The following is a 23949-nucleotide window of genomic DNA, read 5'->3' on the forward strand; positions in this document are numbered from 1 at the left end:
ACGATATATGAACGAAATACAAAAAAAAAATTATTTGTTACATATCCGGACCGGAACAGTATTTTTTATGGATATTTCGTTGGATAACCAACGAAATACCCATTTTGGTATAAAAAAAAAAAAAGGAATCTTATTTTTGTCTATTAGCTTCAAAAACAAGTCATTTTGACGTCGGTCTCATAGAAGGATGCTCATAACTTCTTATTATCCATCCATCTCTGCCTCTTCCCCGCCTTTAACTGTAATCAAACCAAATAAATACCAAAAGCTATAAAAAATAAATGACAAAAGAGAAAGCGCTCGATGATTTTTACTTGGCATTTAAATGTACAAATACATTGAAATATATCCCAACAAAGCACATAATTTGTACAACGACTCACCAATCTTTCAAACTGATTTTAACAATAAAAACCTCAACATAAAAAGGTAGAATTTACTTAGCAATTAATTGTATAAACACACTAAAATTCCAAACAAACGTGATTAATACAATATGAATATGAATGAATACTCTATTTATAGGACTACAATATGGAATACCAAATGATGCCATGGACATGAATATTAATTATTTAGGGGTTATGATAATAAAAGGTTGTGTGAGTAATGGAAACAAATATCATTAAGTTCTTTACATTTAAGAATATGAATGAATGGAGGAATAACAATTGATGACACATTTATTCTTGTACAATAAAAGAAGAAAAATCGGGGAAATTGTCAAATAAATGAGAAAAAAGATAAATAGGATCCTTGGCCAAAGAGAGGTGCCACATCACTCCTTTTTTTTCCTAGCTTTATGTTATATATAAATATGAAGTTACGCATTAGGAGAGTGATGTGACACCTTTCTTTGGTCAAGAATCCTATTTATTTTTTTCCTCATTTTTTTTTTTTTTGCCATTTTCCCCCTCTTTCTACTCATTCAATTAAATTAGACGTAATTTTAAAGATGAAAAAAATATATAATTTAACAGACAGCCGTTTTTCTTTTATTTGTAACGCCCAAAAGCTGCCTCAGATTTGCATTGTACTAGACAGTCTAAATTGTTTTATTTGAAAATCCAAAGGTCACTAGATATAAAGAAACGTTCACTGGTATTAATAATGAATAATTAGTAACTAATATATCGCCTTCTTTAGTTTTTCCCCTAATATTATCTCATTTATGTGATATGTCAATTGTCATATGTTAAAGAGTCCAACAGTTGCGTCATTAATTCAAAAATAATTACACCCCCTGTAACAGTTGCCTAGATATTTCACTAATCCAATTAATTACACCTCTTTCTGTACGTTGGTACTTCTATATCTTATTGAGGAGCATTCTCCGATCTGATATTCATTTTTGGCTCAAAGGCTTAAGGCTCCAAAGGATATGATAATCCAGGTATCTGGTATTCCCACATTTACTCATAGAGATTTAAGATTTATTGTGAATCATTTCTTGGTTGAATTTTGCTTGTAATTAGGAGGTTAAACTTTCTGTGACTCAATTGGACAAAAGCATTGGGACAAATATCTTGATGTATATTATCATTCTAAAATATCATTAATCTAAAAAAAATATTATTATTATTAGTTCCTCGATTAGCATGTTCTTAACTAACTTTCTTTAGGGGAACTATCCAATTTACAAATCAGAACTCTGGATGGGAATTATTTTGTTCTTAAACAGCTTATTTTGTTTTCTAATTTGGAGAAATAGATTTAATTGGTCGGGAATTCTTTGATCAAGTGGATATGTTGTATTAGTGATAAATATAACGCGACTATTGTGTCGAAGTAAAATCATGTATCTAACGTGGATATCATTTATCATATATCTTCTTCATTTCCTAGCTTTGTTGCCAAGTTATGTGAATTCTTTTATTCTATCGGTTAAATATGATTAATTCCTTTAAAAATTTGCTGACCTTGCTTCTTGATTTTATTGTCGAAGGGATCAGTGGCTAAGCTCCTCCTGATTTGGTCAGTTTGATTTATGACCGCACTAAATTTTTGTTAGTAGTGTTTATTTTGGAGTTGGCAAAGTTTTGTTAAACATCTCTTTCTGATTTTCTAGCTAATGTTTTTGACGACTTTGTGAACATTTTATTGACATTTCCTCTTTTATTAAGGCGTAGAATTAAGAGGGGGATTACAGAATTGGAATGAAAGAAAAAAAAAAGTGAAAAATTGAAAAAGGAAAAGGAATAGGAGAAGAAATAGATATTTGAGTTTATTTTTTAGAAGTGCTAAGTATTTCTAATTTAAGGAATATGTTGTTCATCTTGCTATAATTATTAGTAGAAGATATAAATAAATAAAAAATATTTAAATTTATATTGTGTTTCATAATTGCGCGAAGCGCGAGTAAGTTCTTAGTAAGTAAATATTAGAAGTCTTCTATAAGTACCTGGATACCATATCATTTATATATGCAAGCTAGTTGAGTGAAGTAAAAAATAGTTATTTCCTCCATTTACATGAGAAGCGGTTTGAGATTTCTCCTTCACTCGAAATTTCTAACACATCTATCAATATAAATCCTTGTATGTTATCAATGCTCAGCAGCAACATTTTCACATTTAAATCAATTGGAACAAATTTTTTTATGGCTCCACAATAATTTTCCCTATGGCATGTCCATCAATCATCTTAGCCCAAGCATCTTGAGCCTTGCTTAGAGGATGTTTGGAGTCAACAACAGTCTTTAACTTCCCTTCCTTCACCAACCTAACAAGCAAGTTTAATTCCTCATCTCCATTAGGAATCAAAATAAATGGAAGCAACTGCTTTTCGGAGAATGTCAGTTTCTTCAGTACATATGTGCACATTGCACTTAGCCCAGGAGTCAGATCAATGACTTTACCATTTTCACTCAAATTAGGCTCAAATGTTGACCAAGGAACTCCTCTAGCACAATGAATCACTGCATCATATTTCTTTCCTGATGGACTCTTAAGAGCTGCTCCTTCTGGCGTCTTGTAGTCAAGAACCTCATCTCCTCCTAAGCTCTTTACGAATTCAATATTACGAGCTCCACATGTACCTGTAACGTGAGTGTTACCTAACTTTGCCAATTGAACAGCATAATGTCCGACACCACCTGAGGCAGCGGTGACAAGAATGTTCAAACGGGGTCCACTTCCATCTAATTTGATCCCGATAATATCAACAAGGACCTTGTGTGCTGTAAGAGCAGCAATTGGAAGCCCTGAACCTTCAGCAGCTGATACTTCTTCTGGTCTTGGAACAGTCAAGCTCTCCTTTGCAACGACATACTCGGCCAATCCACCTCCTATCTGTTATCAAGCACATGAATATTGTTACCTTACAACTATGATAATAGAGTTTATATTCTGTGCATCTGCAATTCAATGAATTTTTACTCTTATCAATTTAAGTTGGTCTACATACAATTTAAGTTTGTCTACATGTAACTCTCCAAATCAACACTAAAATTGTAATCTAAAGAAATTAGATGGATATACTATAACATTTGTTTGCACTGCCAGCGTATATAACCTTAATACATTATATTAAGGCAAAAAGATCAAGTTGATGAGGATACTTTCTAATACAGCAGAGACCAAATTAAATAAGATACAGAGACAAAGGTTTCTGTGACTTAAAGTGTAATTTTAGAACATACCGACTGAAGAAAAATGCAAGAATAACATACTGAAAGCAAGTCAAATGAAAGGTGAATCAGACTTACAAGAAGATTAAGAACTGCCACAACTTTGTCACCAGCCTTAAATTTTACAACACTAGATCCAACCTCTACAACCTCTCCTGCTACATCAGTACCTACTCCTCACAAAAATTTGCAGTATTAGAAGTGTATAACATACTAAATAGAAAACTATAAACGATGAGCTAGAAGGGGTTAATTAGGGCCTCTTGATGTCTCCTTATTTTGGATTCTGAAGAAAGGACTAGATGTGATAGATTATTGAACTTACCAGGTATGACAGGGAATTTGCGAGTAACAAAAGGACGATTGACACCTTTCTGAAACCTCAAGTCTAACGGATTTAAGCTTGTAGCCTCCAACTTTAGCAAGACCTCATCCTTATTTGGAGTAAGCACTGGAACTTCAACATACTGCGACAATCAACAAAGTGCAAGAGAATATTTATACTGTAAGATAACTACAAGTAATAGACCATAAAAAGGGAGACTAATAACATAGAAAATAAAACAGGTCACCTGCTTACATAGGAAAACAAAAAAGACTGATAGCTTAACCGAAATATACTAGTTATTTCCATCATCATATATAGAGAGTTTCCATCCAATATTATGACTGGAGAGAAAGTACCTTCAAGCCAGCAGCACCGCCTCCATAAGAGTCGTACTGAACCGCGCGCATTAGCTTCCCCACCATACTTGTTACTGTTTCAATATTCACTAATTTCACTTCATCCTCCTACTGCTTCAGCAGAAGCACTTAAAATAAGATTGGGGACGAAAGTTGAAGCAATATTCTAATCTTGAATTGTTGAAAGTTGGTGCTAGTCAGGGTTTCCTCCTTCCTCGCGCTTTCCGTCAGCCTTGTAAAGTCACTTGTTAAAAAACTGATCAGGTTTGAAATAGTCAAATGCATTGACTCGTGGAAATAGTCAATTGTTGCCTTGTTGGGATGGCATACTGGGAGCATTTATAATTGTGATATGATCATATAGTGGATAATCAACCAATCAAATCCATTTTCTTGAAGATCAAGTTATGTCCGCACACACAGACATGTAAACAAAATAAACATACTAAAATTGAAGAAAGCACTTTTACGTTAATTTTTGGAGCATTTGGGCCCTATCCAACTAGAAGTCATCGCCCACTGGAAGTCACCTTTCTATAGAGCATTTTTCTATTACTTGGGTAACTTCCTCAATCAACATTTAGATAGATCATCTTTATCTTTGAAGCTTAATTATGTGCGTTACATTTACTTAAAAACTTTTCTTCTTATAATGCCAATCAGCGTTGAATCTCACGTATAAACTGCATGCAGGTTCAAGTTACTAAGCTAATCTAGTTTACTCTCAAACTACTAGTTATATTACTGGACTTTTAGCCTGTTAAAGTTATTTCTTAACCTCTTTTAATATTGCACCAGAAACCAGCCATTTCATTTCACAAATTGCTCTAATTGAAAGACGAATCACCTGAATTTTGTATTGAAAAGCTACAGCTATACTATTGGCTCTAAAGGCAAAGGTACCAAAAGAATTACATGACACACATACATATAAATGATAGGCCAATTACAAATAATCATTATGGCGATTTCCAATCTCAATAAACTTTGATTGATCACTTGAATAGGATGAGATTGATCGATCTTTATCTATTGGCATAATACCATAATACTCTCAACGCTCAATGATAGACCAGTATTTTTATATCTCCACAATGATTTTCCCCGTGGCATGTCCATCAAGGCTCTTGACCCAAGCATCTTGAGCCTTGCTTAGAGGATGCTTAGAGTCAAACGTGGTCTTTAACTTTCCTTCCTTCACCAACTTAACAAGCAAGTTCAGTTCCTTATCTTCTTTAGGACTCAAAATCAATGGCAACAACTGCTTTTTGGAGAAGGTCAGTTTCTTCAATACATATGTGCACATTGAACTAGGTCCGGGAGTCAGATCAATGACTTTACCGTTGTCACTCAAATTAGGCTCAAATACTGACCACGGAATTCCTCTAGCACAGTGAATTACTGCATCATATTTTTTCCCTGATGGACTCGTGAGAGCTGCTCCTTCAGGCGTCTTGTAGTCAAGAACCTCATCTGCTCCTAAGCTCTTTACGAATTCAATGTTACGAGTTCCACATGTCCCTGTAACGTGAGTATTACCCAACTTTGCCAATTGAACTGCATAATGTCCGACACCACCTGAGGCAGCAGTGACAAGAATGCTCATGCGCGGTCCACTTCCGTCTAGTTTAATTCCAGCAACATCAACAAGGGCCTTGTGTGCTGTAAGAGCAGCAATTGGAAGACCTGCACCTTCAGCAGCCGATACCTCTTCTGGCCTTGGAACAGTCAAGCTCTCCTTTGCAACTGCATACTCCGCCAATCCGCCTCCTATCTGTTATTAAGGACACGAATATCATTACAACTATTATATTAGAATCTATATTTTGAGCACTGACGTTGTAAATAATTCTTTCACTATCAAATAGAGTAGACCTACAACGAAAGGTAACTGTCCATATCAAGACTAATATGGTAACACTACAAAAATAAATGGAATTAGCTACGAACTTTGGTGCTAATCCGACCCGTCGCTAAATTGCTCGTAGCTAACAGAATTTTATGATTAATCATTGCTAATCTGCGGCTAAGATTTTGATGTATATGGAATTTGTCCGTTGCTAATTCCTATTTTTTTTAGTAGTATAACATGAAAAATAGAGTGATAACCTGCAAATACCTGGTTAACTTGCACCGCTAGTGTAACAAATCTTTACACTAAACTCATCTTATAAACCAAAGAAAACAATCAAGTTGATGAGGATAAGTACTGTAACAGAGAACAAATTAAAGAAGAGACAGAGATAATTTTTTTTTTTTTGGGACCCAAATGTAACTTTAGAGACTTCCATCTGCAAGAAAAGAATACTAAAAACAAGTCAAGACGGATGGGAATTGGACTTACAAGTGGATTAAGAAGAGCCACAACCTTGTCACCAGCCTTAAATTTTACAGCACTAGATCCAACCTCTACAACTTCTCCTGCTACATCAGTACCTGCACCTCACAAAGATACAATATTAAAAGTGCATAATTTTAATGAGGAGACAATAATGGATGTGAAAAATTATCAAACTTACAAGGTATAACGGGGAATTTGCGAGGAACAAAAGGACGAGCCACGCCTTTCTGAAATCTCAAGTCTACTGGATTTAAGCTTGTAGCTTCCAACTTTAGCAATATCTCATCCTTGCTCGGAGTAGGAATTGGAACTTCAACATGCTGCAACAAGCAATATTAAATTTTGGCTACATAAAGCAACCTAATCATTCATTAGGGTTTAAGTTCTATGTGACAACAGTAGTGACGGAGCTAGGATTTTTATTAGGGGTTCAAAAATATAAAGAAATACACACACAGGAAAAACACAAGGTTACACATTTACTATATATACAGAAAAAATAATTTTAACCTTGTACGGGATAAGCCCTATCCCCATCGGACGACTGTTATAAAATATATTTACAAAATCATGTCACTTATAAGATAATTACATGTGATTACAGAGAAATCAAAGTACCTTCAAGCCAGCAGCTCCGCCTCCATAAGAGTCGTACTGCACTGCGCGCATTAGCTTTCTTGCCATACCAGCTATTGTTTTCAGTTATTTCATTTCTTTAGAGTTTATGTTCTGTATTTAAACTTAGATTAGGGACGAATGTTGAAACAAATTAATACTCTGCGTTTGAATGGTTGAAAAGTGGTGCTCGTCAGCATTTCCTCCTTCGTCGTGCGTTCCAAGGAGAATTGTCAACCTTGTACTGTCGTGGCATAACCATTGTCACTTGTTAGTAAACCAGTCTAATATTATTGTATTCACTAGTTGCCTTGTTGGAACTGCGTGCTTTGAATATTACCCTTGTTTGGATGATGGTTTCGTGGTTCATTAATATATGATTTTTTATGAAATCATGTTTATTTTCATTGTTCTTAAAATTATGTGATATGGTGTTGTAAACCCGTGGTTTATCTCATAGTTATATAACCATGAAAAGTCCTAATTTTTGTAACCACAGTTTTGATGGTTTTTCCATGATTACATATTTTATTTCCCCATTATACCCACCTTCCACCATCCACTCCACTCCACCCCCACTCTACCACTCACCCCCATCCCACCCCTCCCCACCCTCCACCATCCACCCCACCCACCCCCACCCTACCACTCACCCCCACCTTACCCCTGCCCTACCACCCACCCCCACCCTAACTACTCCACTCCTCTGCCACCTACCCCCACCCCACAACAACTCACCCCCACCCTACCAAGTACCACCCACCCCTCCATCACCCCCACCCACTATCCCCACCCTCATCTCACAACCACCCACCCCTCCACCACCCCCACCCACTACCTACTTATTTTTTAAAGTTCCTATTTTGTTTTATTAATATATATATAAATTAATTTCTAATTAAGAGTTGAGGGTATTTTAGTAAACTTACAAATTATTATACAATACCATACGGTCAAACCAAACAATACAAATGTTATTAAACCACAACAAACGATACAGTCTATCCAAATATTGTGTTCATTAATACAATACAATACAATACAACACCATATTGTACATTAATGAACCACGGGAAACAACCATCCAAACAGAGGGTTAGGGATTGCGAAGAGATCATTGAATCCATTTTCTTGAAGATCGTGATGTATACAAACACAGAGCCACACAATTGTAAACAAGATAAACATATTAAGATTGAATAAAAGCAATTATAATTTCACAGGTGGACCGTTTGAGCCTGTTTAAACAATAGTTGACATTTCTCCCGGCATTTCACTGTAGCCTAAAATTGAGTTCATTTTAGTGGTGGTAAATTTCACAAAATCACTCAAATTAACTTAGATCGAGTACAAACTCCCTTGGGATAACTGTGACCATTTTAACCTAGAAGTCGTTCTTAATTTCCTTCTCATTCCTTTTGGTTGGTAAATCATTTCTTGCCGAAACGGCACGTCAAGTGACCTTTCTTGTTATGAGACTTCTCTAATAAGAGTATGTCTATTCTCAATTATTTTTCATACGCTTCGTGGAATCCTTTCCTAGTTACACGGATGCATCACTTGGCTACAGGATACTTATGGGGACATCAGTGAGGAAATATATTCCTCCATGTACTATTCTACATGCCTAAAATTTAAGTTTTGTGTAGGGTGTTTGGGGAACTACTAATTAGGTCTAGACGATGTATTCTGAGCCGACATCTCAATCTTAAATTTATTTCAGAAGACAATTTAATGAGTTATAAACTGGCGTGAGATTTTCTTTTGAACATAGATTGATCGTTTCTGCTACCAGGATAGTTGTCATCTTAACCCGCAACTTTATCCCTTTCTTCTTACTTATCAAGCTATTGACTTCTTTCTCATTATGGAATTTGTGTCTCATCTTGAGTTCGCCGTGATAGGTGTTCCCAAAAAAGTCAATAGCTTTGTATAGGCCATGGGGTCAATTATTGGCCTGAACGAAGTTGTCATAATGGTACTTAACTTCTCAAACTTCTGGGCCTTAAGCCCAATTATATCGCGTTTTCTACTTTCAATTAATTGCACGATTTATCTTCAAATGAATTGGTCTTTAATTTTTATCCTTCAAATGGGCTGGTAGAACTTATGCCAATAGAGCATATATTCTTTAAGGACCATGACATAACTTGCGAATATTATGATGAGTAGCTTATGCCCTTAAGCATAAGTTCGATGTTAAAGGGCAAAATTAAGAGCAGTCCATTTGAAGGGAAAAATTAAAGACCAACACAAAATAGGCCAAAAGTGCAAATGACCCTTCAACTTTTAGAAGCGTAATTTAGCTTCATATATCCCAGGAAATGACGTGTGGTGTCCCCAAATTGTCCGGTCTTGAATTTTTGTCCCCGCTTAACAATTTTTTGTAATAATGACCTTAACTTGAAAATTTTAACTGGGAAGAACTTTTGTTGCTCATCAGACTTAATTTCTAACTTTTGCCTAACTTGTGGTCAATTGAGCAGGTTCACTGTCTTGAAATATCATAAACTTATGCCTTAAGCAAAACTAAATTATGTCCACAACTTATGTCTGATAGACAACAAACGTTTTGCCTCTGTTGCCCATCAGGCATAAGTTCTAGCTTTTGCCTATAAGGTAGAACATGTGGTCAATGGGGCAGGTTTATTGTCTTGAAATATTTTAAACTTATGTCTTATAGGCAACACTAATTTATATCAACAACTTATGTCTGATGGCCAACAAAAGTTTTGCCTAGCTAATTTTATGAAGCAGAGGCAATATTTTAAATATTTAATCAAGCAGGCCAAAAAATCAAGACCAACTCTTGTAATGGTCATTGTGAACGTAATCCCATATATCGTCTGAAACATTTACGCACATGTAATGCAAGAATCTCGTCAATTCAAGTTCAATTGACTCCATTTGGCACACAAAGCAAATCTTAGAACACCACTTAATGGTTCTTGCTTCTCTCGAATTTCTTATTGCCAAACGAGGCATGCATAACATGAAAGGCTCGTCATATCCTTTATTGACCACCCGCCTTCCAAGGGTGACCTTCATTACCCTTAAATGTTATAACCTTCAAGGTTATGTCTTTCGTATATCTCTCATGCCTAAGTAGCTCATCCCAAATTGGGTTTATGGGTATTGTTTTCACACTTATTCTAATGTGCTTACTATCAAGCCAATTCATTTTGCCTTTTTGACTTTTTGGAAGGTATGAAACACTCCGCTACACATTACCCATATAGGCCGTGCTCAGATACCATGGACTCGTCTCTTATGCGTGGCGTGACTCCTTTCATTTATACACATTGCTACTAACATGTACTATTACCTAGAATTCAGCTCAAGCTATAATTTGATTTCTATTCTGTAATATAAACTGTTTTAATATATGTAAGCAACTAAATTTATTGTTATATACAAATTAGTAATAATTGACACAAAATATAAGTACAGCACACGTATACAATACAATTAGTATAACATAAGACCAAAAAAGATTATCTTCTTCCGCATTGAGAATAAAATTGTAAATTTATGTTAGAAATACAACCTAGTCATTTGATAAAATATTCTTTACAATTGAACCGGTTCCAAGCATTTAAAAGTCTAAACAAAAACCTCAAAGTCAGCACAAGTTCATTTGTATCTATCTGTACAAGGTCAATTCTCAATTTCTCCTTGCAGTTTTGAAGCTGAAGCCTAATCAAGCATTTTGAATGACATATTTTACAGCATCCATGTAATTCTTCAATAAATCCTCCACAATCTTACTAATCATCTCTTGAACTCCTTCAAAAACCACCAACAATTCTTTTGACAACTCTTTTGATGAATTTGTCAACTTCTCTATTACTTCTCTTATGGTTGAGATCATGGTAGACGAACCCTCTACGAGGCTTGTCTTGAGAATATCAAAGAAAGAAGATGCCGCTGTACTTAATACCTCTAATAGAAGATCAAGCAGATATTCTATGCATGTCTTGATGACAGCTTTTATGGCTTGCAATCCAGTTTGCATGGCTTCTCCAGGAACTTTAAGTGTTTGGATCATCACCACAAATGCACAGGCTGTAGTAGTAAAAAATGAACTAATGATGAAGCTGAATAACGTACCTAAGGTTGAGAATACGGTGTTCAAGAAGAGAAGCACCATTGAAACAGGAGGAAAGGATGAGAAAACAAGAAACATAAACGTATTGATAGATTTAAATAGTTTGGATAATAAGTTGGTTGAGTTCATGATATTAGTTTGTACGGTTTAATAAAGTAGTTGTCCGCACATTTTGGCAACACAAAGTCGTCAAGTTAAGTTTAATTCCAAATGGAAGATCCTAACTAATTTATATGATGTTTTTGTTTAGAGATTGACCAAGTGAATAAACAAGCATTTATCACGCATTAAGACTTAAAAAACTCATACCCCCTACTACTTAATTTCTTAACCCTTAGACCAGAAGTTACCATCCAATTGCAACAGAATGTTTATTTGCAATTAGCGACTTTTGTGTAACTAAGCAGTTCCCAACTTAATCCGTGTAAACTCTATTTTTTATATATCTTTGTTTCAACCAAATTAAACACGAGATGCGTAGTTAGAACTGCTAAGGCTCGGTGAAAATTATGCAGAAAACAGGGCTGACAGATATAAACACACCCTAATACTATTCTAATAAAACTCAAGTAGGAAATGAAAAGGAATAAACCAAACTCATCGTCAACTGTTCGTTCCTCCAGCATCTCATTAGAAAATATGACAAGTTTTCTGCTGGCTGTTAACCAACACAGCTAGTTGCTAACTGGTGCTCAGAATTAACTCTTGAATGCAACTGACCTTTTCATCAATGGCAAGAGCGGGTCAACTGTCTTAATCATTGAAGAAATGGATTGCACCAAATATTATATGATGGAGATTCCTCGGCAGGAGTTGACTGGTAAGAGGGCCTACTCAACAACCAACACGCTAACCTATTCATCCTTCTACAATCCCATTGGGTATGACTTCTTTTGCCTGCAAAAATATTTCACGTAGTCGTATATCGCATTGCTAATATAGACCAAAATGAAATGGTCTGGGCACTGGTCAATAGACAAAATCATGAAACTGCTTTACATCATACATGATTTATTCACAATACTATAGATGACGCTCTATACAATTCAAATTTACAAAGCATATCCTCTGATATTCTCCACCAGAGAACAAATCCGTTGGTATCAGATACCATAAAGCTTCTATATAGGATATATACATACATACATATATATATATATATATATATATATATATATATGACAACATTAATAGAGAACATATCATGCCACTGCCTAGTTAGTCCTCTTTGAGCTTATATACAGTCCTAACGTACTCTTCTGCATCCCAAAGGAAAGAACCAAAGGCAATAGCCTCCAAGACAACTCTCTTCAAACTTGCCAATGATGTCAAAATTACTTCATCACTTGCCACCAAACCTGTCTTTTTATCACCGAAGAGTGCATAACTATGCTTCTCAATCAGATTCAGGGTCTCCTTGGACTTTGGTTTTGCGCACATCTGCAATGTTTCTGGGTCAAAACTCATCACATAATACTTCAGTTTTTCTTGCTTTTTTTCACGGAGAAGTGGTAATTGACCCACTGATGTAGATCGTGTCCCACTGATGCGACCAAAGGAAACAATATCCGATCCTAAGGACCGCATCTCTGAAAGTAAGAGTTGGTTGGAACTAGCAATACCAAGGTCACGGTTGATATGATCAAGTTTCTGTTCCAAATGGTGCCTCAAGGAAGCCGACTTCAAAAAATACCCGTACAAAACAGAAGCAGCATATACTCGACAGAGCTGATATTTTTGTACTTTAGTAGGGGCCCAATTGTCTGCCACATTTGACTTCTCTTTCCATCCCAGAACAGTAGTAAGATGCTCCCTAACCATTTCCAGTACTTCACAGCTATGGATAGACTCAAGTTCCCAGTCCTTGCAAGGCCATATCTCAAGTCTGCCATTGTACATGCATTTCGAAAGCCTGGGAATCAAGTGAACTCTGATCCCAGAGAACTTGTAAGATATTAGCACGTACATAATGTCTTCAACAGCAGCTTGACACTCCAGCTCTTTTAATTCAGCAATCCTCCTGTCATAACATCATATTCAGATTTCAGCAAATCCAACACAGGAGAGACTTAGATAGTCTATATCCAGACGAACAAGTATCAGGTAATCTAACAACGAATCGTCCAAACAATAATTCCTACCACCATCGCATAGAAACCAACATTTACCTACTATTTTAGTCATTTCGCTGATGAATTAAGCACCAAAACAATGACAATGTCTAGCTCCCGTCAGTGGTTCCTAGTATAATATCAAAAATAGTTACATTCTTCACAGAGCTGTTGCACAAGTAAAATAGAATAGAAAACTAATTTTGAACAAAACACACTTTCTATGTTATTTTCAAAGCTCACTGACTAGTCAATGAAAGTAAGGAGGCCAAAGTCAATAAAGATAGCCCCCCAATCCGTGGCCACAACATTTTCACTTTCTCCCATGTTCCACATGTTCAACGTCGCATCTCTTACATTTGTCCTCAACTTGGTACCGCAATTCTAAAAAAAATGATATTGAAATTCTACAAAACAAACGCTCATATATCATTTAAGGGACAACAACATACTAATTGCACCAACATCCCACCAGAACCAAACTGAATTTGAAATCATAGAATGCAAAACCAGATAAATTCTTAATTAATTACGTTCCATGATGACTATATTTGGATTGTTGTTGCACTGCTGCAGCTTATTTTCAAGAGAAAAGGCCCTAATTTACCCCTCTACTTTCAAATATTGTCTACATCTAACCTCCGTTATACTATCAGAACAAAATTAACTCTCCCGTTAGCAAATTAATCAAACATACCCCTATTTCTGACTGTGCTCCACCATGGCTATTTAAAATCCCACATGGCCTGACATTTGGGTGAGGTGGACGCCACGTGGCATGCCACCTCACCACCCTCTTCCCCTTTTATTTCTTCCTCCCCCATCTTTCGTTCATGTTAATTGGAGTTAATAAAGTTTTCTTGATTCATTTTCATATTGAGGACAATTATCTGCAACAACAGATTGATGAACATTGAGGACATTGACTAACTGAATCAAAACCTTCTCTTTACGTATTGCTTAACCTTAAAATGCAGTCTAAAGGTCTGTAGTTCGGAGACACTTACAAAAACACGGTGGTCTTTCTTCAACTGAAGAAAGAGCTTAATCAAGCGAAACGAAGAAACTCATATGCTGTTATAAGTGGACACAAAATAGTAGTAACTGAAAGTTTCTATTGCACCTTATCCTGTCCTAAATAACAATGCAAGATAACTGCGCCAAGTATCTCTCAGAAACCGATCAGTGAATGAAGATAATGATTATAACATACTCAACCTTCTTAAGCATATTTTAAGAGAGAAAGGAAAAGAGTAGAGCTGAAAGATAGAGTCTTTGAATAGGCGGAAGATGAAAGGCGAATAGAGCTGAACTATGGATTTTCTGTTACAAGTACAGATGAATTATGGATTTAAAGAGAGGGAAAGAGTACATATTTGTGTACATGTACATATCTCCCAACCCTTTCACAATTTAATGGTTACTTCTACTTGAGTTTTAGTTTGTGCTAACTTTTCTCCAGGCTCCGGCAGCTGTTGTCCAAGTCTATCCAGTTGAATACTCCTCTTAACATGATAACACCCAAGAAATCAAGGATTTGGTAAAGGATCATCCAATTACTATCTACCATTAAACTCAGTAATCCAAAACAAAAAACAACACTTTGTGTGAGACTAAAAAGTTATATATACCTAAAAAACAAAATCAATGATTGCACTACCTACCAAGATTTGTGTAAACAAGTCTATTTAAGTCATTTACTTCAATTGACCTGTACAAATACAGTTCTCTTTCTAGTTTTACAAGCTTCAAGAGCAGAAAGGCAGGAGATTTACACTGGTCTACACCAGAACTGTAGAGAGTTGGTTGAACTGCAGTGAGCAGGTCAGTCACGGAAACTAGAAAGATCAGAGCCTAAAGTGGGACATTTCTTTCCATCAGTCTAAACTTTGGTAGACATAGTTACCATGGTATCTGCTACATGATCTTTAATTGCTGGTCCCAAGCCACAGTTAACTATCAGCGTAAAGATTATACTAATGGATCCTGTAAATATAGGGTATTCGTACAGCCGACCCGAATACTGAGGCTTCGTTCTTGCATAGGGATATTAAAGACAACAAAAGGGTGTTTGGCTAAGCTTATAAGCTGGTCAAACCGTCTTATATGCACTTTTTAGCTTATCTAAATGTTTGGTACACACCAAAATGCTTCAGTCGGTCATCCCCAACCCTCACAATTTTCAAAGTAGACGGATTTTGCTCTTACTATAAATTTCTTGTTGTCGGTATTGACATGTAGAACTAGACTCTATCTTTATTCTCGTCGGATTAATCAGTTGTTCAAAAGAATGGAGAGAATAATTTGATCAATGAATATTCAATTCTTTCTTCAACGTAGAATCGATTCACACCCCAACTTATGATTTTCAGCTTATAAGCACTTTTGGTTTGATCCAGTCTTTTACTACTATTTTTTAAATTCTTCTAAATTTATAATTTTTTGCAAAAATATTAAGAGTATTTTAGTCATTCTAAAAAGAACAGCTTATCAACACTTTTTACCAAAACACATTAACTACTTATTAGCAGTTTCAGCAGCATATAACTGCTTATTATTTATAAAATCATTTTCTAACGCTTAAAAGGCTTCTCAGCTATTAACAATCAGCTAATCCAAACAGACTCTAAACCATTCTTTTTAATAAAGAATAAAGCCAAGTACTTTATAAAACGCGCCGAGGTAAAAGGTAAAAAGTTAAAAGGTTACACAAACCTATGCAGTAAACCTTCATCCGAGCCAAAGCTAAGATTCATCCTAGCCGTAGCTTCATCCCTATCATAAGCCAACTGCTCCAACTGTTTCTGAACAGCAACATGAAAACACTTTCTATCATTCAAAAGCACACTACTCAACAACTTCCCAGACAACGTTGTTGGTTCTAACGGTGCATTCAATCCACTAAACCCACACTTACTGTTACTACTACTACTGGATACTATAAAGAATGATCTCTTAGGTGAATTCTTGAAAGTAAAACGGGTATGGGGTAGTAAAGTCTTTATCTTTACCATAAAAGGTAAAGATTGATGAAGGGTGATTTTTTTTGTGTAGGAGAGGCCACAGTCCATTCAACAAGAAATTTGTTGTCAACTTCTTTTGGGAAATGAGGATATGGGGATTGAGGAATAAGGGTGAAGAGGTTGATAGATAAGTGGGGGAAGAGGATAAGGATTGACTTATCCAGTAGCAGTAATAATTAGGAAAAGTGTTTTTGTACTTACTGAACAGTGGATTGTCCCAATTGTGAGGGTGTCTACAATTAATAATGGCCAACTTGTAGGGGAAAAAATGATTTCTACTTCTCTAGTGATTGGATCCTTCTGGAAGGAGAACAGTAAGGGGTCATTTGGTAGGTGGTTCGGGTGTCAAGTAGTACTCCCTGTCACTTATTAAGTGTCTTAATTAAAATAGATACGGAATTTAAGAAATAAAGAAATATTTTTAAATTTTGTGCTTTTACATTAAAGACGTATATAATGTACTAAAATATTCTTTTAATTTTGTGGTTATAAACTTGTCTTTAGGATGTTTGAATTGACAAATTATTAAATATCGAAAGAGACATTTTTGTTTTTTCGGACAGACCAAAAAGGAAAGTAAGACACTTAAATTGGGACGGAAGGAGTACCATATTTGATAGGTGGTTAGGAGGTAAGTTATTCATATATTAAATTAATACGGTGTTTGATTTGTAATTTAGAGAACCATAAATCTAATATATGTATAAGTTATATGAAAAATCTATGTATTATTGATGCATGATAGAAGATGAAATAACTAATCCTTGCATAAAATAATCAATAAATTCTCATAACTAAATCATATATTACAAATACTAGGATAACTCTAACCAACTACCAAATGATCCCTAAAGAGTGGGTATGTAGGCAAATACTTACCTTCAAGTGTTTGCATTAAATTACACAATCTAATCCTACAATCTGTTTAGCCAAGCTTCTAAAGGTGGATTATTTTGAAAATTATTTTCTATATTTTTGGGAAAAAGCTATTACCATTTTGGGACATTTGTAGTCCCTGTGTTAATAATATATTAGGATTTTAGTCCGTGTGTTATTCAACTTATCACTATTGACCTTTAATTTTATCATGTAAGTGATTTTGATCCTTCAATTAACGGACCCTAAATTTTTTTAGCATGAAGTTAAATCCACTAAGGAGCAATTCTGGTATTAAATTTTTTGTTTGGTTGTTGACTAGCAACCTGCACCCACCGTTTGCTTCCTTAAGATGAATCTTTTGCCAAATTTTGATCCTGCAAACTTGAAGCAAGTTTTTCCATCTCTGCGTACCTCTTCTTAATTGAGCTTTCTTGAGAAGTGTTCTTTCTTTTTAACAAGGCTTTATACGAGTAGAAGCAATCTCAAATATAGCCACCAGTAGTGACTCAATAACTCCATCAAAATAAGAACTATAACCACGGATGCATATTTAAGCCCTCTTTAAACCTTTTTAATATTTAATGTTTGAAATTAGCCTTCAAAATTAGTTTTACCCACTGTCCATAGTTGTTCTTTATGATCTCACCCAATTCCGTAACTTTCAGTTCAAAAATCTTGGTTGTATTTGCCATGGACTCTTCTTGAACCTTTGCAATCCTGTGAAAATTTGCTATTTATGCCTCATTTGCTGATTATAATGGGAGTTGTATGACAATGATGTAGGAAAAATAGCATCTTTTCCTAAGACTTCAATCTACTAGCAACATGTAACACTTCATGAATTCGGATTAGGTGTGAATGTTTTAAATGAGAATTAATGTGAAATTTTAGGCATATGACGCCCTATCAATATGAGTTGGATGGAAATAGTTGATTTAAGATCAAGACCAAGTAGTGAAGTTCGTAAAGTTCTCAAACTCGTCTAAATTTCGATATGTTTGACTTCCAGGCCTATAAACAAAAGTCTTCTTTTATTTCTTAAATTTTGTGTCAACTCAAAAAGTGCCGCATAAATTGGGATTGAGGAATTTGTTAGCAACCAGAAATAGCTAAACAGGATTTACAAAAAAATTATTCCTTTCTAGCCTGTCTAAAAAGGAATGTCATCTTTGTATAATTAAAAACAACTTAACTTTAAATTCCCCTTTTACCGTTATCGATATGATTATAGTCACACATTTCAAAAATCTTTTTTTCTTTCTTAAACTTTGTGTCAAGTCGAATAGTGACACATAAATTGGGACTGAGAAATATGTTAGGATAACCAGAAATAGCTAAACAGGATTTACAACCAAATAACGATAATAAATTAAAAGAAGAGAGAAGAAAACTAACAGATTTTAAGCCCTCTTTAAACCTTTTTAATATTTAATGTTTGAAATTAGCCTTCAAAATCAGTTTTACCCACTGTCCATAGTTCGTCTTTATGTTCTCACCCAATTCCGTAACTTTCAGTTCAGAAATCTTGGTTGTATTTGCCATGGACTCTTCTTGAACCTTTGCAATCCTCTAAACATTTGCTATTTAGGCCTCATTTGCTGATTATAATGGGAGTTGTATGACAATGATGTAGGAAAAATAGCATTTTTTCCTAAGACTTCAATCTACTAGCAACATGTAACACTCCGTGAATCCGGGTTAGGTGTGAATGTTTTAAATGAGAATTAATGTGAAATTTTAGGCATATGACGCCTTATCAATATGAGTTGGATGGAAATAGTTGATTTAAGATCAAGACCAAGTAGTGAAGTTCGTAAAGTTTTCAAACTCATCTAAATTTCGATATGTCTGACTTCCAGGCCAGTTTTGTGAATACTCGTTGAGAATTTAGGAAAACTTCCTTTAATGAAAGGTGTAGATCATTGAAATAGCTTTCCAATTATATATTATGGAGCTCAAACGGACATGTGAGTAAAAAGTTATGACCGTTTTACTAAATTGCATCAGGCTGCGACGCAATCTGCGTTTCACAAGTGTTGTCTGTGGCGCAACCTGCGTTCCGCAGGTTGCACACAAAAAATAAGGTTTTACTGTCACCATCTGCATTTGGTCTGCGTTCAGCAGGTCACACCTGCATTTTGCAGGTCGTGTTGCAGGTCCTGCTCGGCTATAAAAGTACAGATCGTGAAATTTTCAAAAATTATTCATCTCACTTCGTTTTGGATAACTTTTTGAGAGGAAATAACCCTAAAGCTTCCCCAAAACATCTAAGGTAAGTTTTTGATAAATTCTCATCATTGCTACATCAATCTAACATCAAAATCACTACTCATTAACACTAGTTCATCTTCCCAAACCCTAGATTCTTGAAAGCTAAAGGAAAGAAGAAGAGAGGGGCGTGTGGGATTCCATTAAAAGATAAGACTTCTAAGTTTTATGAGATTATTATTGAAGTTGAACTAATATAAAATAAACTAAGAGGTTAGAATCCACCAATGATTCCCATATGATTCAAGAACAAGATTTTGGGCTTAGGAAAACCCTAGTTTTCGAAATTCCAAGAAAACTTAAAGAAACGATTAAAGTTCTAACCTTTGTCATCTAAACCTCTTGTAGAGTGATTATTGAAGTTTGGAAATTTTGTTGGTACCATTTTAGCGGGATTGGAGGTATGTCTCTTTTTTTAACATACTTTTTTTTTAAAACGTTTAAGGTGTTGTTTGGCAAGGTTTGTGTACGTAAGGGACAAGCCCGCATTAAACCTTTATGTGTATTATACACACACACACACACACACATATACATACATACACATGGTTTTCCCTTATTGAAGGTTGATTGGAATTGAAATATAAAGCTTTAATCTTTGAACATGAAGTGCTCCATAAGGATGCTTAAACTTGATTTCGGAAAGCTTGGATATTTGCCTAACTACTCGGGAGGAAGGGTAGTCACTATGGATCCTAGTGAGGTTAGCCTATCCATTCGGGAAGAAGAGTGGTCATCGAGGGTTCACAACCCCGGTGTGGTATTTGCCTAGCTATTCAGGAGGGAGAGTAGCCAATGGGGTTGATAACCTCGATGTGGTTCTTCTATGAAGTTTACGGAAACTTAAATGGTCATCCCTTCTTTATATTGATGTGGGCCTGTATTGGCATATGTTATACTTTGGTTTCCTGTGAGTGGCTTGTTGATGATCTTGAATCCATAATTGAAAAGGCTAAAATGTGATAAACAACATAGTGAGTTGAAGTAGATTTATTTCTTCTTAAATGATTTCTATCAATGGTTTCATTAAGTTGATGAGTTATTCTATCCTTGGGTTTCAAACTGCTTTTATTGACATTGTTTTACCGATCCTTATTATATTATTATGTTATTTTGTTATATTGACTATTGTCCCGGAGACACTCATTGAGTACCCAGTACTCAGGCATACCATTGTTATTTTTTATGGTATTTTAGGTAACATTGAGGAGCAGGTAAGTGGTACGCGTGCGGATTAGGAGAACTTGTTGCCTTCCAGATGTATAGGTAAGCACACATGCTTGTTCGTGGGTCACCCTCTATCTTAGTTATTGCTAATTTTTTTTTCCGGGCTGCATCCCGAAGTTTAGACTATTCATTTATTGATCTTACAAGCTCTATAGATAGACATTATCACTGTGGGCAGTGTTGAAGTCATCGTTTGACTCATTGAGTATTGCTACGTTCTTATAACGTTACATATATATTAGACTTTTGCTGTTTGATTTCATAATCCTGATCATGATCTTATTTAAGCTATTTATAATTGTTTGGATTAATTAATAAAAGATTATTAAATAGGGACTTGTTGTTATAAATTCATAAGGTGCTTCTGATGTTATTCATAGCATCAGATGCTTATTACATCCAAGGTCGGGTTTGGGGCGTGACAAGCTTGTTATTAGAACCTAGGTTTAGATGTGTCCTAGGAGATGTCTGTGTTTGTGGAGCTGTGTCTAGTGGAGTCTTCCTTATGCAGCCTGATCATCTGCATGATCGAAAGGCTGCCAGGGCATTTATAGGTGTTTCTCATTCTTCTTTACTCTAGATTGTGCTATAGAGCTTGAACTTCCCTTAGGATCGTTCTGACGTGTTCGTTAATTCGTGCCTCGCAGAAATGGCTTTAATTCGTGTGGGAGCTACTGACCAAGGAAGTAATGGTGCTTCTAGTTCATCATCTGGTAGACAAGCCACTAGAATAATTAACTGTATCATTGTTGAGACTAATGCTGGAGTTGGAAACAACAATGGAGACCAAGCACCACCGCCAGTGCCACCTGCTCCAACTGCTCATGCTGCGGGTGTGGCTGATATTGGATCGATGCAAAAAGCGATCCTGATCCTTACCACCCTTGTTGCAGCCCAACATCAGCGTGGAGGCGTGGATCCGGCACTGGTAGTGAAGGAAGACTTAAGCACTTTTTGGGGCTGAATCTGTCCAAGTTCTTTGGTTCGCGAGAGGAGGATGATCCCCAGTACTTTACGGATGAGACTTTCAAAGCTCTAAAGGCAATGGGTGCTCACAGTTCTGTAGTTGTGGAATACACTGCATACCAATTGAAAGATGTTGCTCATGCTTACTTCGAATTGTGGGAGACTAAGCGGGGTAATGATGCTTCAGATCCTACTTGGGCTAAGTTCGAGAAGGCATTTATAAAGATTTTTCTTTCTGACGAGGAGTGATTTTCTATGGCTACCAAGTTTGAGAAGATTGAGCATGGCACTTTGTCTGTTCGTAAGTATAGCTTGAAGTTTACCCGTCTAGAGAGGTATGCAACGTATATGATTCTAACTGAAAAGCACAAGTTGACCCGATTTGTGCGTGGTTTACTGCCACTTATCAAGTCTGTGTATGATGCTGCTGCTATGTGTCATACTTGTACATTTTCATCTTTGGTTGGGTTCGCTAAGCAATAAAAGAATTGAAAGGGCGAAGAGAGGCTAGAAAGGGAACAAAGTAAGAAGGCTTGATCTGCGGGTGAGTTCAGTGGTTCGCAAAATAGAGGGCAAAGGAAAGGGTATTCTGCACCTGCACAGACTATCGCTTACTCTAATGCCAGTGCTCCGTCTGGTAGAAAAGGTCAGAGGAACAATAATTAGAATACGCATTTTCAAAGTGGTAATAGTCTCTCGTCTGGATGGGAGGATTGCATTTGTCATCATTGTGGTATACGGGTTCACATTAAGAGGGAGTGTAGAAAGTGGTTACGTGAGATGGATAACTTTTCTAGCAAGAGAAACAATTGGTCTGCACGTGTTGTTGCTAGGGAATCCGCCTACTGGTAATACTAACAATGTTCCGAATGCTCGTGGTAATGGGACTAGTAAAGCAGTTGCTAACACCGCTAATGGAGGTCAAGCTTGACTTTAAGGTTCGACTCGTATGGAGGCAGCTGAAGACTCAGATGCCGTGGTCATAGGTATTCTCACTATTTTCTCTTTTGATGAATATTCGTTGATTGATTCGGGTTCAAATCTCTCTTATATGACACCATATTTTGCTCTTGATTTTGAGGTAGAGCCCGAACTACTGTTAGAACCCTTCGCTGTGAATACCCCTACTGGTGGTCCCGTTATTGCTTCTACAGTTTATAGAAACTGTGTAGTTGTAATTAAAGGTCACGAGACTATAGCTGACTTATTTGACCTAGAGATGGTAGATTTTGATGTGATTATGGGAATGGATTAGCTTAAACCTGTCAACCGGCTCAACCTCGCTCGGTTCAGGCACCGGTTTGGCCCAATCGGCCGATTGTCGATTAAAAAACCTGCCATGACAACCGATTGCCAGTTAACCGGGGCCGGTTATCCGATTGAAAATACCTGAACCGTAACCTACATAAATTATAATTATAATATACATATAAGTTTCATATATACTGTTGACACCCAATTTTGTCCCACTTTTCCTCTAATCGATTTCCTTGTGCTTCCTAGTAATTAATAATCTATTTGTTTACCCATCATTGTAATTGTTACCGTTTTTACTACTGCTATTTATATTGGTAGTACCATTATTATTACTCTTATTATTAATATTAGCATTAGTATTATTATAAGTACATTATAGTTTATATTACTACTATTATTAATTCATTAGTATTTTTATATGTAAATTTTCTAGTTTATATTTTTATTTTGGCCATGTTATATATATATTAGTAAATAGTATTATATGTTATAAGTATAACATGTATAAATTATTAAGATAAGGAACCCCAAGAAAATGTTTAAGGTAGGGAAAGAGCACTATTTTTGCAGCCCAAATGTATCTTCCATAAATATACCACGTGGCCCATTTATACTCATCTGAAATAACCCATTAAGTTAGCCCATTTGACACCCTAAAATCTAATCTTATTCTCACCCCAAGCCTCTTCTTTTCTCATTTTAGGCAAATATTTGACTTTCCTCTCTCTGATGCAGAAAATAGCTTCACCATTTTAGTGCAAAATTTGTCCCTCTCTCTCATATTTTCGAATTCTCCCACCTAAACGTCAAAAACTTCGGTATTATGTTGACCAAATTGCTGC

The 23949-nt window shown here is 35.9% G+C and overlaps 3 protein-coding genes across 3 annotated transcripts; all 3 read right to left on the minus strand.

Annotated features, from left to right (window-relative positions):
* Positions 1 to 1422: 1422 nt before the first annotated feature.
* Positions 1423 to 4996, minus strand: LOC132609998 (chloroplast envelope quinone oxidoreductase homolog). The gene is made up of 4 exons (XM_060324232.1): positions 4313 to 4996; positions 3954 to 4095; positions 3707 to 3798; positions 1423 to 3290 (listed from the first exon to the last, which is right to left on the minus strand). The coding sequence occupies exons 1-4, from the start codon at positions 4376 to 4378 to the stop codon at positions 2598 to 2600; spliced, it is 993 nt and encodes a 330-aa protein (XP_060180215.1). The 5' UTR covers positions 4379 to 4996; the 3' UTR covers positions 1423 to 2597.
* A 144-nt stretch (positions 4997 to 5140) lies between these two features.
* On the minus strand, positions 5141 to 7460 carry LOC132609997 (chloroplast envelope quinone oxidoreductase homolog). The gene is made up of 4 exons (XM_060324231.1): positions 7272 to 7460; positions 6832 to 6973; positions 6657 to 6748; positions 5141 to 6086 (listed from the first exon to the last, which is right to left on the minus strand). The coding sequence occupies exons 1-4, from the start codon at positions 7335 to 7337 to the stop codon at positions 5394 to 5396; spliced, it is 993 nt and encodes a 330-aa protein (XP_060180214.1). The 5' UTR covers positions 7338 to 7460; the 3' UTR covers positions 5141 to 5393.
* Positions 7461 to 12349: 4889 nt separating this feature from the next.
* Positions 12350 to 16727, minus strand: LOC132610000 (UV-B-induced protein At3g17800, chloroplastic-like). Its single transcript, XM_060324236.1, has 2 exons — positions 16203 to 16727; positions 12350 to 13396 (listed from the first exon to the last, which is right to left on the minus strand). Exons 1-2 carry the CDS (start codon positions 16556 to 16558, stop codon positions 12595 to 12597), a joined length of 1158 nt encoding a protein of 385 aa, XP_060180219.1. The 5' UTR covers positions 16559 to 16727; the 3' UTR covers positions 12350 to 12594.
* Positions 16728 to 23949: the final 7222 nt, after the last annotated feature.

This window comes from Lycium barbarum, chromosome 9 (assembly GCF_019175385.1).
Source record: "Lycium barbarum isolate Lr01 chromosome 9, ASM1917538v2, whole genome shotgun sequence".
NCBI classification, from domain to species: domain Eukaryota; kingdom Viridiplantae; phylum Streptophyta; class Magnoliopsida; order Solanales; family Solanaceae; genus Lycium; species Lycium barbarum.

Coding starts and splice junctions, on each gene's coding strand:
- LOC132609998 (XM_060324232.1), bottom strand. CDS start 4,378: ATGGTGGGGAAGCTAATGCGCGCGGTTCAGTACGACTCTTATGGAGGC. Junction 4,096..4,312: donor GCGGTGCTGCTGGCTTGAAG/GTACTTTCTCTC, acceptor TGATTGTCGCAG/TATGTTGAAGTTCCAGTGCT. Junction 3,799..3,953: donor CAAATTCCCTGTCATACCTG/GTAAGTTCAATA, acceptor TGTGAGGAGTAG/GTACTGATGTAGCAGGAGAG.
- LOC132609997 (XM_060324231.1), bottom strand. CDS start 7,337: ATGGCAAGAAAGCTAATGCGCGCAGTGCAGTACGACTCTTATGGAGGC. Junction 6,749..6,831: donor CAAATTCCCCGTTATACCTT/GTAAGTTTGATA, acceptor TGTGAGGTGCAG/GTACTGATGTAGCAGGAGAA. Junction 6,087..6,656: donor TGGCTCTTCTTAATCCACTT/GTAAGTCCAATT, acceptor CCTTAATAACAG/ATAGGAGGCGGATTGGCGGA.
- LOC132610000 (XM_060324236.1), bottom strand. CDS start 16,558: ATGGACTGTGGCCTCTCCTACACAAAAAAAATCACCCTTCATCAATCT. Junction 13,397..16,202: donor GATGAAGGTTTACTGCATAG/GTTTGTGTAACC, acceptor ATGTTATGACAG/GAGGATTGCTGAATTAAAAG.